Raw genomic sequence first — 13581 nt, forward strand, 5'->3', positions numbered from 1 at the left:
GCTTGACCTTGGCGCGAGTGTGAATCTCATGCCTTACTCTGTGTACTCGCAACTTGGTCTTGGAGAAATGAAGCCAACATCTGTTGTGCTGCAGCTTGCTGACCGCTCTATCAAAAAGCCTCGGGGTATCGTTGAGGATGTTCTTGTTCAAATTGAGAAATTCTATTATCCCGTGGACTTCCTTGTTCTAGATACTCAATCTGTGGTCAACATGGAATCCAAAATTCCCATCATCCTTGGAAGACCATTCCTTGCCACTGCAAATGCTTTGATCAATTGTCGTAATGGTCTAATGAAAATATCATTTGGAAATATGACACTTGAGGTCAACATTTTTCACATTGGGAAACAACTTCAAGAGGATGAAGAATGTCATCAAACATTCATGATTGACAATCTTGTTTCTGAAGAGATTCAATTGCAAAGAAATTTCGTTAATCTTGATGAACTCCTCTCTCGCCTTGAAAATGAAAATCCCAGTTTTGTTGAGTCCGCTCTTGCTACCGTTGATCAATTGGACACACAAAACAGAGGGAAGAAATTTTGGAAGCCACACTTTGAAGCATTACCTCGTGAGAGGGAAACGCTAAAAGCTTCTGCCGAAGAACCTCCCAATGTTCAACTGAACCAACTTCCAAAGGGTTTGAAACATGTTTTTCTGGGAGATGGCCAAACCTTTCCAGTTATCATCTCGTCCGACCTTCAACTTTCTCAAGAATTGCAGTTACTCGAGCTACTGCGAAAATACAAACTTGCGATAGGTTGGACGTTTGCTGATATCAAAGGTATTAGCCCTCGAATTTGCACCCATCGAATTAATCTAGAAGAAGAAGCTATCCCACGAAGGGACCCTCAAGGAAGACTGAACCCCACAATGAAAGAAGTGGTGAAAAATGAAGTGTTAAAACTTCTTGATGCTGCTATCATTTACCCGGTGGCCGACAGCAAATGGGTCAGTCCAGTTCAGGTAGTACCTAAGAAATCAGGTGTTACTGTTGTCCAAAATGACAAAGGGGCCCTTGTTCCCACCAAAACTGTGACGGGTTGGCGCATGTGCATTGATTATCGAAAATTGAATGCCGCCTCCCGTAAAGATCATTTCCCGCTCCCATTCATTGATCAAATTCTTGAGCGCGTAGCTGGTCATCCTTTCTACTGCTTTCTCGATGGTTATTCAGGTTACTATCAAATTGAGATTGCATTAGAGGACCAAGAGAAGACCACTTTCACTTGTCCTTTTGGAACATATGCTTTCCGGCGTATGCCATTTGGACTGTGTAATGCACCAGCTACTTTCCAAAGATGCATGATGAGTATTTTCAGTGACATGATTGAAAATACCATGGAAGTTTATATGGATGACTTAACCATCTTTGGAAAATCTTTTGACGCATGCCTTCTCAATCTTGAGGCTGTTTTAAAACGTTGCATCGAGAAAGGTCTTGTGCTTAATTGGGAAAAGTGTCATTTTATGGTATCTTCTGGAATTGTCTTAGGCCACATTGTTTCTGAAAAAGGGATTGAGGTTGATCAATCTAAAATTGACCTCATCTCTAAACTTCCTACCCCTAAGACTGTCAAAGACATTCGGTCATTTCTTGGCCATGCTGGTTTTTATAGGAGGTTCATAAAGAATTTTTCAATGATTTCTCGTCCATTATGCAACCTCCTAGCCAAAGATGCTACTTTTGAGTGGACACCAAAGTGTGAGGAGTCCTTCCGAACACTTGTGAATTCACTCACTTCTGCTCCCATTATTCAGTCACCCGATTGGAGTCTTCCTTTTGAAATCATGTGTGATGCCAGTAATTTTGCTGTTGGAGCTGTTCTTGGACAACGAAGGGAGGGGAAACCTTTTGTTGTCTACTATGCAAGTAGAACTCTTAATAGTGGTCAAATGAACTATTCCACAACTGAAAAAGAGTTGCTTGCCGTTGTCTTTGCTCTTGACAAATTTCGAGCTTACCTGATTGGATCACCTATTACGATCTTCACCGATCACTCTGCCCTTAAGTACCTCCTTTCCAAAAAGGATGCTAAGGCACGCTTAATAAGGTGGATCCTTCTCTTGCAAGAATTTGACATAACAATCAAAGACAAGAAAGGTGTTGAAAATGTAGTCGCGGATCACTTGTCCCGACTTGAATTTAGTGATCCCGCTGATGGCCCACCTATTCATGATGATTTCCCCGATGAACAATTATTCGTTGTTACTAAGTTACCGTGGTATGCGCACATTGTTAACTACTTAGTAACTGGTGAGCTCCCTTCTGAGTGGAGTTCACAAGACAAACGCAAATTCTTGGTCGAGGTGCGAAATTTCTTTTGGGATGATCCATACTTATTCAAGTATTGTCCCGACCAGATTATGCGAAAATGCATTCCCGATGATGAGGTGTCTAGTGTGCTAAACTTTTGCCACAATGATGCTTGTGGTGGTCACTTTTCTGTGAAGAAAACCGCTGCAAAAATCTTACAATGCGGTCTTTACTGGCCCACTTTGTTCAAAGACACCAATGATTTTTGTCGCTCTTGTGTAAGGTGCCAAAAGTTAGGCTCCTTGTCCCGTCGGCACATGATGCCCTTGAACCCAATTCTTGTCATTGAAGTATTTGATTGTTGGGGGATAGACTTTATGGGACCATTTCCACCTTCTTTTGGTTACCTTTACATCCTTCTTGCTGTGGATTATGTTTCAAAATGGGTCGAGGCAGTACCTTGTCGAAATAATGATAACGCGACTGTTGTGAAATTCTTAAAAGAAAATGTGTTATCGAGGTTTGGTACCCCTCGCGCTATCATTAGTGATCAAGGCACTCATTTTTGCAACCGATCTTTTGAGGCTCTTATGCGAAAGTATGGTGTACTTCACAAAGTTGCAAATGCCTATCATCCACAAACCAATGGTCAAGCTGAGCTAGCTAATAGAGAGATCAAAAACATTCTTGAAAAGACGGTAAACCCCGACCGCAAAGATTGGTCAACACGTCTTCAAGATGCACTTTGGGCATATCGCACTGCTTACAAGTCCCCTCTTGGGATGTCTCCTTATCGGCTTGTCTATGGGAAAGCATGTCATTTACCTGTCGAACTTGAGCACAAAGCTTATTGGGCTATTAAGGCCCTAAACTTCGATCTACGTGCAGCAGGTATGAACCGAAAACTTCAATTGTCTGAAATTGAAGAGTTGAGAAATGATGCTTACGATAATTCTAGGATCTACAAAGCAAAGCTGAAAGTTGCTCACGATAAACAGATCCTAAGAAAACATTTTGAGCCGAATCAAAAAGTACATTTGTACGATTCTCGTTTGCATCTCCACCCCGGTAAGTTGCGATCGAGGTGGACTGGTCCATATGTGGTTAAACAAGTATTCCCCAACGGTTCTGTTGAAGTCAAGGACCCAACCGATGGGAGAATTTTTCGAGTCAATGGCCAGAGACTGAAACATTACATTGAGAGTGTGAGCCTTGTTGAAGAGGTCCTTCTTGAGGACCCAGATTATACACTCTGAAATGTTTATTTGCCCTATCTATATATTATAGTATTTTATTTTATTTTTATTTTTGTTTTGTGTTTTTGTATTTTTGTATTTTCTATGTTTGTTTGGGTTACTGTTATCAGGTTATCTCCACTCTCACCCCGTGCATATTATCGTCGATCAGGTGTACTCTTTTCCCTATCTTTTTCATTTCATATTTTTTGTGACATTGAGGACACTGTCTAATTTTGAGTTGGGGGTGGTGAGCTCTGGTGAGCGTTCATTTAGAGAATTATAATTGTCTTGTTGAATTTTTTAAGTCAAATTTTTTCAAAATTATCCAAGCATGATAGTAAAATTACAGTTTGAGTCAATATTTGCTATATTTTGTTACCAAGTTGTGATTTTCAGAGTTCTTTTGTGCACTTTCCAAACATGTGGTAAAATAGTTGTACACATATAGTTAAGAAAAATTTTGAGTGTAAAGTTTTTCATTTTTTGTGAGTTGTGAGAGTTGAGAAAATAACTTTTTGAACTTTCATTGATCATTTGAGTTGGTAAAGTTAAACTTTTGGAATTTCAAACATGACATTTACTAGAGGGATTAATTTATTGTCAAAAGAGCCTTTGTGTTTATTTCTTTGTAACTTTATTATATTTCTTTATATCTTTATTTTTATATGTTGTCTCTTGTCAAAAAAAAAGAAGAAAAAAAAAAGTAAAAAAAAAAAAAAAATCATCAAAAAAATATATATAATGAAAAAAAAAAAGAACAAGAGCAACATCATTTTATTTTGATTTTCAAGTAGTCTCCATCTTTTTTTTTTTAGAAGAAAAAAAAAATAAATAAAAATAGCAAAAGTAATATCATTTTATTTCTATTTACCTCCATTCTTTCCATATCTAAAAAAAAAAATCATGTTAGTTTATTTTAATTAAAAAAAAAAAAAGAAGCATCACATGTCTCTCTAAAGAAAAAAAAATTGTTATTATATTTCTTTATTTATTAGTTAGTTAGTTGGCTCTTTATTTTGTGAGTTTTTCATGTAAATCCCAAAGGTTGTTTGTCATTTGAATTCTATTAGTTTGATATGTCTATCTTGTGATCAATATTTGTTCAAATTGCTTATCCTAAAAAGTTTATCCTCTCTCATTTGTGCGTTAATTGTTACATTTCCAACTCCAAAGAGTGTCACCCTTCCAATATAAATACTTTCAATACCCGTGAAAAAAATTGGAGTTGAGACCTTTACACTTTTGAGATTTTTCGATACTATTTGTGTTAAGACTTGAAATAAAATAAATACAGTTTGGTGCACACACACACAACTCTGTTGTTACAACTGAAATAACACTGATAACAATCTTTAACTCTCTACTAATATTTTGAAAATGCTTGGATATTTTTGCGTGATTTGACTTGTTTATTCAATTCGATTATTCTTTTTCTCCGCTTGAATTGCTAGGGACTAGCAATAAGCTAGTTGGGGGTTGTGATTAGTGGTTAAAAATACACTTTTATTTATTTTAAATGATAAAATAAATTGAGTTTTAATTGATATTTTCATGAAATTATTGTAATATATTTTATAAATGAAAATATTTGATTTTGATTCAATTTATGTCTTTCTTGTAGGAATTAAAGTGTATTTTTGTTGAAAGAAAGAGGAAGGAGCAAAGTTGAAAAGAAATGAAGAAAAAAATGGCATTTTTGTTGAAGTCCAAAGCAACCCAACCCAAAAAGGTTAAGCCTAGCCCATGAAGCTCATCATCAATTTTGTCTCTTCCAAAGCATGTGATGCAATGATGATAAGTCTAGGTCATCATCAACCCTATTTTCCTCTTCCACACTCAACCTTCATCCAAAGAGTAGAAGTCAAAATCACAATGATAACAAAAATAATATTAATTTTATTTTTGATTTGAAATGTCAAATTTAATCTTAATATTTATTTTATAATCCCAAATTTTTATTTATTTATTTTTAGTCCTTTTATGGCTCTATAAATAGGAGCTCATTTTAGTAATTTTTGGAGTGTAATTTTTAGTGTAGAAAAACTATAGCAAAATTCTCTCAACTTTTCTTCTCATCTTTTCTCTTTAGAAATTTTATGAGAATGATTAGCATAATGGCCTAATCTTCCTTAGAAGGTTAGGGATGATTCCATATGCAAAGTGAGGTTATTTTGTATCTTTGATTCACTTTTTGTTGTAATATTTATTTGAGTAATGCAAGTTCATATTCCACTTTTATTTTTATGTTCTTCTTCCATCTATACTATCTATGCTATTATATACCAAATATATATATAGACTTAGTCATGCTCTTTCTATATATTTTTATTTAGTGATTATAGTAATGGTAGTATTGCTCATTTCTATCTTTTATGTTCATTTTTATTTACTTTTTGTTAAATAATATATAGGTTTAGTCATGCTCTCCCTATGTGTCTAAAAATTAATAAAAGTAATATTAATGTTCATTTCCTTCACTATCACCTCCATCTCCATCTCTTTGTCATTATTTTTACTAAAGATATATAGGATTAGTCATGCTCTTTCTATGTGTTACTATTTAGTAAAAATAATATTGATGTTTAGTTTTATATTTAATCTTTTATTGCATTATTGCTTGATGTATAATGTCATTTCTAGGTTCTACATAAGATTAAATTATTTCTTTTATTTTTAAGAACTTGTATACTCAAAATACAATGAACTTTAATGTTACATCATTGTGTCAACTTAGTGAATCAAAGGTACAAAATAGCTAAACAAGCATATGGATGATTCTTGAAGCCTTTCTCTCTTTTATTATTGATTACACCTTTATTTGCTTTCCTTTAATATTTATTACCAAAACAAAAACCACAAAATCGTTTGTTACTACTATCACTTATTATTAACCTTTTGTTTTTATTTTTCTACTAACGCTTTTGTCCATAATCACCTCCCTGTGGAATCGACCGCCCGATCTATACTACAACCACCGCTAGTGGAAGTCACATTTGGGCGTTAAACAATACACCAGGGAAGAGTCGAATAAGCAGCAAGATCACGAAGCAGGTTCCAAGTTGTTGAACGGAGAGATTGTTGCGGTTCACCATAGAAAACGGTCAGCCTCCAGTTATTGATGTCGGTGGTAGAAATCTCAATGTCTATATGATTGTTGGAGAAACTTAAGAGATGGGCCTCACTTGATATTTTCCAAAAGAGTGCAAGACCTCCTTTCTTTCCATGGGCTTCAACAATAAAGCAACTTTCAAAGCCCAATTTATTTTTTACGCTTTCCACAGTATCCTTTTTACACATAGTCTCACAAAGGAATAAAAATTTGGGTTTCTTACTGACACAGATGTCTTCAAGGAATTGTAAGGCCTGCGGGTTCCCAAGCCCACGACAATTCTAGTTGATGATACTCATAATGTTTGGTGGGCCTGGGTTTCCAGGCCCACCGAACTCCCATTTTTTGAAAGACCGATACTATCTTCATTAAGAACATTATTGGGCTCATCATCATGGTCCACTTCCTTAGATATAGCCACATTATTAGCTTTGTATGAGTCATTTTCTATTCTTTTCCTTTTCAACTCCACCAAGTCCATATCCACGTTAGAGGTAAACATGGATTGATTGTCAATCACAATAAAAGTAGGATCATTGTTGGCATTAACCATCCTTTGACCAACATTCCTTGAATCTTGGGATGATGATACAATCTTGCCATGAATGCCGCGGGTATTATTTTGCAGTTGTCGAGATCCCACCAAATCAACCTTACTTGATGGTGCTGGAGTAAAAGTCGTCGGAGCAGAATTCTTGTCGACGGAATATGATGTTGCTTCGGTTGTGCTTGATCGCAGCCATGGAGAGGGTGTTATGAAGTTTTGTTTTCTCGTTGGGGCTCGCATTGCTATACTGTAAGGCTTCTCTATTTCTTTCAACGGAATGTCGTATAACTTACTATAAAAGCATCTTGAGTGACCCATTATACCACAAATAAAACAAAAGGTTGGAAGTTTTTCATACTTGAAGTTTGCATAAAATGCCTCACCACCTTTCTTACAAAATTTCATACGCCTCTTGAGGGGAACATCAACATTTAGATAGACTCTAACTCGTAAGTACTCACGCCAAACGCCTTGGAAATTTTTCAGATCCGATTCAAGAAACACGCCCATATAATTCCCTGCTTGTTGTATTGCTCTATCCGTCTTAAATTCGGATTGGCGGTCATGAATTTGTACCCATATATCAAGTTTGTTTAGTGCAATTGTCCTAGGATTATCACCCCTTTGTAATCGCTCAAGAATTAATTGCTTTCGATCATACGTCCATGGGCTTACCGTTAGAACTCTTTGAATATCAATCTCATGAAAGAATTGAAAGAGAAATCTATTTTGTTCAATGATATTGACATACATTCCCTTCCCTGGTTTCCATAAATCCGCCATAATATTTTGAAAGATCATGAAATCCGACACTTTTTCGGTTAATAAACGAGCAACAAGGCACCAACGATCGTCAAAATTGAGCTCTTCCACCTCCTCCTATAAATTCATAAATAATCTCATTATCCTCCTCATCATCGACATATATTTTTCTATTTTTGTTCCACTTCCTTATTCACTCCACTGGTAGAAGCCATTAAAAAACAAAGAAACCCACTTAAAGGTTTGGAAAAAATACTATTATAGAGAGACAACAAACATGTCAATAGACATGACTGTAACGAATATCATTTAAGTTAATCTCTAATTTCTATCAGTTTTAATTTTTAGTTGTAGTTTTTTCATAAATCTTTAATAAGTTGTTTTTTAACTCTTTACCAAACAATTTTTTTTAAAAAGAAGTTTTTAGTTTTTTTAAAAATTGTGACAAACGAACCCTTATTAGATAGAATAAATAGGATTTTTAGTCACCCGAAGTAGTATTATGATGAAAAGTGCTACACATTTCTACACTTTTCTTATCTAGAAAATTCTAGTATTAACTACACAAAACTAAGAAAAATAGAGAAAACTAGAATTACCTAAAAACTATATTTGTAAAGAAACTTAGAAAATTCTAGAATATCTTAGAAAGTTAAATTGTAATTCAAAATAAGAAAAATCTAGAAAGTTGTAGTATCATCCTTAGCTCCCTATAAATACCAAGCTTGGGTTGAGGAGCTAGTGTAACAAAACAACCAACACCAAAAAACCAAAGTTCCAAACTATCAATAAAAGTTTACTTCTTTCTCAAACAACCCTCTCTTCTAAGCCAAACTCATTTCATATACTAAATCAACAACTACTCATCAACATCACTACTTCACTACATTACCACAACAAACCATTAACCACATATCCATCTATCCCAAATCTAAACCAATACAAATTTATTCTCAAACCATCAGTGGTATCAGAGCTCCGTTCGATCATATATCACTGGGCGTAATCTTTTCCACTCATCAACATGAGTTTGGAGTACAATCGCTCTTCACTACCTCTTCTAATTTTCCATGGAGAAAACTATGATTTTTGGTCCATCAAAATGAGGACCTATTTTCGATCACAAAATCTATGGAAAATTGTTGAAGAAGGAATCACTATTCCGGAAGATATTACAACTCTTTCGGAAGATCAAAAGAAGGCACTGGAGGATAATCAACAAAAGGATTCTCATGCATTATATTGCTTGCAGCAAGCTATGGCAGACAATCTTTTTCCACGAATAATGGGCGCAACAACAGCAAAAGAAGCATGGGACACGCTGCAGGAGGAGTTCCAAGGAACAGTTAAGGTACGCACAGTTAGACTACAAAAGCTTAGAAGAGATTTTGAGAATCTTAGAATGAAAGATAATGAGACTGCAAAAGATTACTATTCTAGAATTAAAGAAATAGTAAATCAAATGAGAGCCTATGGAGAAATAATTTCTGACAAGAATATAGTACAAAAGATACTAATTTCTTGAACAGAAAAATATGATTCAATAGTTTCTGTGATAGAAGAAACTAAAGATTTAGAAACTCTATCACCAACTGAACTAATGGGCTCTCTTGAAGCATACGAAAGTAGACGAGAAAGGCATAAGGAAAGTGAAGTTGAAAATGCCTTTCAGTTTAAAATCAATCCGTGGTCTCAAAAATCAAAAGCTGATGGGAAAAAGACACAAGAAAAACAAAAAGAAAATAACGAAAAGTATCCTCCATGTGGCATTTGTAAAAGAAAAAGTCACTTGGAGAAAGACTGCTGGTTTAAAGGAAAACCACAGTGCCAAAATTGTAAAAAATTTGGCCACACTGAAAAAACTTGTCGTTTAAAAAAATCCCATCAAGCTAATTTTTTCGAAGAGAAAAATGATGAAAATAATCTCTTCTATGTCTGCCAAGCTGCAACAGAAGAAGGAAAAGATACTTGGTATCTTGACAGTGGTTGCAGTAACCACATGACGAAAAATGAAGGCATCTTTTGTAGTCTTGATAGATCCAAGACTAATGTCAAAATCGGTAATGGTGACTTCATGGAAGCAGTCGGCAAAGGCACCATTGCCATTGACACTAAAAAAGGCAAGAGATACATCAATGATGTACTCTTGGTACCCAACATTGATCAAAACCTACTTAGCATAGGTCAAATGATTGAAAAAGGGTACTCTTTACATTTTGAAGGAGATTCTTGCACAATCTATGATAAGCAAGATAAATCCTTTCAAAGTGCAAAGGTAAAAATGAAAGAAAACAGATGCTTTCCTATACAATGGAGATATGCAAGTAGTGTGGCAATGCAAGCACAAACAGATGAATTATGGCTTTGGCATAGAAGGTTTGGTCACTTCAACTTCCATGGGCTAAAGATCCTAAAGCAGAAAAATATGATGCGAGACCTCCCAACAATTAAGGAGATCAACACAGTCTGCGAAGGATGCATGCTCGGGAAACAACATCGACAACCTTTTCCATCTGGAAAAACTTGGAGAGCCAAAAAGCCACTGGAGTTGGTCCATACAGATGTCTGTGGGGCAATACGCACTCCATCAAATGACCAAAACAGGTACTTCATTCTCTTCATTGATGACTTTACTAGAATGACATGGGTTTATTTTATGCAACAAAAGTCGCAAGTCTTCGATATTTTCAAAAAATTCAAATCCCGTGTCGAAAAACAAAGCGGTCACTACATCAAGACAATTAGAAGTGATAGAGGCAAAGAATACACTTCTAATGAATTCAACAAGTTCTGTGAAGATGAAGGGATGGTGTAAAGCCCGCTTAGTTTAATTTGGAAATTAGCAGTTAATCATGATTAAAGATGGAAATTATTTATAGCTATTTAAATAATTTATTATACTGTTATTTATGGAATTCAGAAATGCATGGTTATGTCATTCAGTAGTTTTCATATTTTGCATTTCCGGTGCCCGGTATTTTGGAACTCGGTGTTTGGCTCAGTAGAAATCACAACTTAGTATGTTAGTAGTTTGGGGCAGTTTATTAGACATTGGGAATGTCGAGAATGGCCGGGAATTTAGAATTTCCCAAAAATACCCCTTTAGTATGATTTATGTGGTTTTAAGGTGGAGGGGCAAAATGGTCTTTTTTCCCCATTAGTATTTTGTCTTTTGTGATTTTATGAAATGGAAAATAAATGTTTATTTAATTATTTGTTGGCTGAATTAAGTTGATAAGTGGCTTTTATTTTCATTTCTTCATTTTACAAAAAATATCACAAGTTAGAAAATTGCAAAAAACTCTCTCTCTTTTCCTCTCTTTCTCTCTCGGCTGAAGGGTGGATTTAGGGCTGGGAAATTCTGATTTCAAGCTATTTTTCTTGCATTCTAAGTGTTCTTCATCCTTGGTAAAGCTTCTAAACTTTTCTTTTTATAATTATAGAAAAAAATGTGTGAAAAGGTGATGATGCATGCTTGATTTTATTGTGTTCTTGCTGCTGTGAATTGAGGTTAATTTCAGAGGTTTAAGCTTGTTAGATTAGGGTTATTTAAGTTGTTTTGATGCATGATTATTAGGTTGAGCAAGCTATATCTTTTTCTTTGCAGAAATGTGATTTTTGAAGTTATGTTGTGAATCTGTTACTGTGATGTTGCTATTGTTTTTAATTGTTTTCAGAGACTTAGTTAAGCTTAATTAAGTAGAATTAAGCTGGTTTGAATGCATGTTTGAGGGATTTGCTCAAGTTTGAGTTTAGAACTCAAAGCTTGAGCTTTAATGGCAAATTTTGTATCTGAGGTTTCTGGGTTGTTTTTATGCCTTGGAAATGTTCTTTGGGGTATTTAGAGCAGGTCTGGAAGGTTTGGTATGAATTGGGTTTGATTTGGTTGAGTTAGGAATTTTTGAAAAATTCCTGCGAGGAACCGGAATTCCGGTTGTGCAACCGGAATTCCGGATGAGGGTCCAGTAATTCCCAGAACCGGAATTCCGGTTGGGCAACCGCTCTGCCGGTTGGGGAATTTTCAGAACCCGTGTTTTTCCTCGTTTTTATGTTTTAGGGGGTATTGCCATGCTTTTTATCGATAGGGAAACTTTTAGTTCCTAGTTTAAGTCCCCGGGAAGTGATTTAGCGTGTCACTTATAGTGTTGTGATTTTTATGGTTTAGGAGCCTGTAATCCGCCGCTCAGCTAAAGTTCCAGTCAGGTTGACCGGCACACCTGAATTCGGAATCCAGGTAAGATTAGTATAACAGTATGCATATGTAGATTACATTTTTAGCGTGCATGTAGGAAGCCTGTTAGATTACATTAGTTATGTATGTTGGCTTCGAACCATCCAACCCTGTCACGTCGGTACGAGCTGGAGTATGACCAGCAGCCGGAGTATGACCGGTTTGACCGATCAGGCTGACACTTGGTTGGTGGTTCCGTACTATTGACGTATCCCGTCGGTACAGGCTGGAGTATGACCAGCAGCCGGAGTATGACCGGTTTGACCGATCAGGAGGATATAGTAACACGTCGGTACAGGCTGGAGTATGACCAGCAGCCGAAGTATGACCGGTTTGACCGATCAGGTTGTTACGAGTCAATAGTACCGTCCCTATGAACGTTCAGAACTCAGTACCATGTATGACATGGCAGTAGTGGCTCAGTACCGTGTTGGACACGGCAGTAGCGGGACTCAGTATCGTGTTGGGCACAGCAGTTAGGGTTATGATCAGGGGTATGGGCGTCTGATCATAACCGGGATTATGTATGAGTATTATTATGCTTTTCTTACTGAGTCTGTCGACTCACAGTTTCATGTTTATGTGTAGGTAAAGGCAAGGCTAAGGCTGATGGACTGTGAGCGAGCTTGTGAGGATTGTACATGTCGGGGCGGTTAGGCCTGGAGCGTACGATCATCGGGACAGCGAGGCTGATTTTTTGTAACTGGTCGTTAGATGACCTTTATTTTGTGTATCAGTTAAACAGTTAAATCTTTTTGTAAATGATTTTATAATCGGGATCCCGAGTCTATTGTAATATTGTTTTATAAGTTTAATTAAAAAGCAAAATTTTAATTAACCACGTTTTTCCATAAACCTCATTGATTAGCAACGAGCTGCACAGCATGTTTAAAACTCACGTAATACGCCTATGTTAGTTATGGTGTTACAATTTGGTATCAGAGCCGCCAGGTTGTCTTCCGAAGATCGTCACGACATGTACAATCATCATCAGCAGTTAGCTCGTTTCACGGTTCAGTAAGCCTTTATTGCTTTAGTAGTTTATTTTATTCAGTTATGAAAAAAAAAAAAGCATGTTAGGAAGCATGTTAGTAGCCTGATAGTAGAATATGCGCATGTTTCGTTTTTAATTTCCAAATTAAACGGCATTAGTAAGCTCTCCTTGAATACGACCTGATATGCCAACTCTTGGTTTCGCAGGCGGTTCTAATCAGATGGACGCCAGGCGGACTACCAGGAGTCAGGGAAACTCCGTAGGGTCGAACCAAGGACAGGGAGCTCAGTTTCCCCCACCTGTTAGGGGCCGAGGTAGAGGTCCCCGAGGCAGGGCTCGTGGTCGGGGTGATGAGAACCCGCCACAGGCTGCCCAGGCTCCCCCAGCCGATCAGGGAGCCCAGAATTGGGAGTTACGGTTTGCGGAGATGCAAGCCCGGATC

At 36.6% G+C, this 13581-nt stretch overlaps 1 protein-coding gene across 1 annotated transcript; it reads right to left on the bottom strand.

Moving 5' to 3' along the window:
* Positions 1 to 6900: 6900 nt before the first annotated feature.
* LOC133034229 (uncharacterized protein At4g02000-like) lies at positions 6901 to 7935 on the bottom strand. Its single transcript, XM_061109277.1, has one exon. The coding sequence runs from the start codon at positions 7933 to 7935 to the stop codon at positions 6901 to 6903; it is 1035 nt and encodes a 344-aa protein (XP_060965260.1).
* Between the last annotated feature and the right edge of the window lie 5646 nt (positions 7936 to 13581).

The sequence above is a fragment of the Cannabis sativa genome, chromosome 2 (genome assembly GCF_029168945.1).
Source record: "Cannabis sativa cultivar Pink pepper isolate KNU-18-1 chromosome 2, ASM2916894v1, whole genome shotgun sequence".
Classification (NCBI taxonomy): Eukaryota; Viridiplantae; Streptophyta; class Magnoliopsida; order Rosales; family Cannabaceae; genus Cannabis; species Cannabis sativa.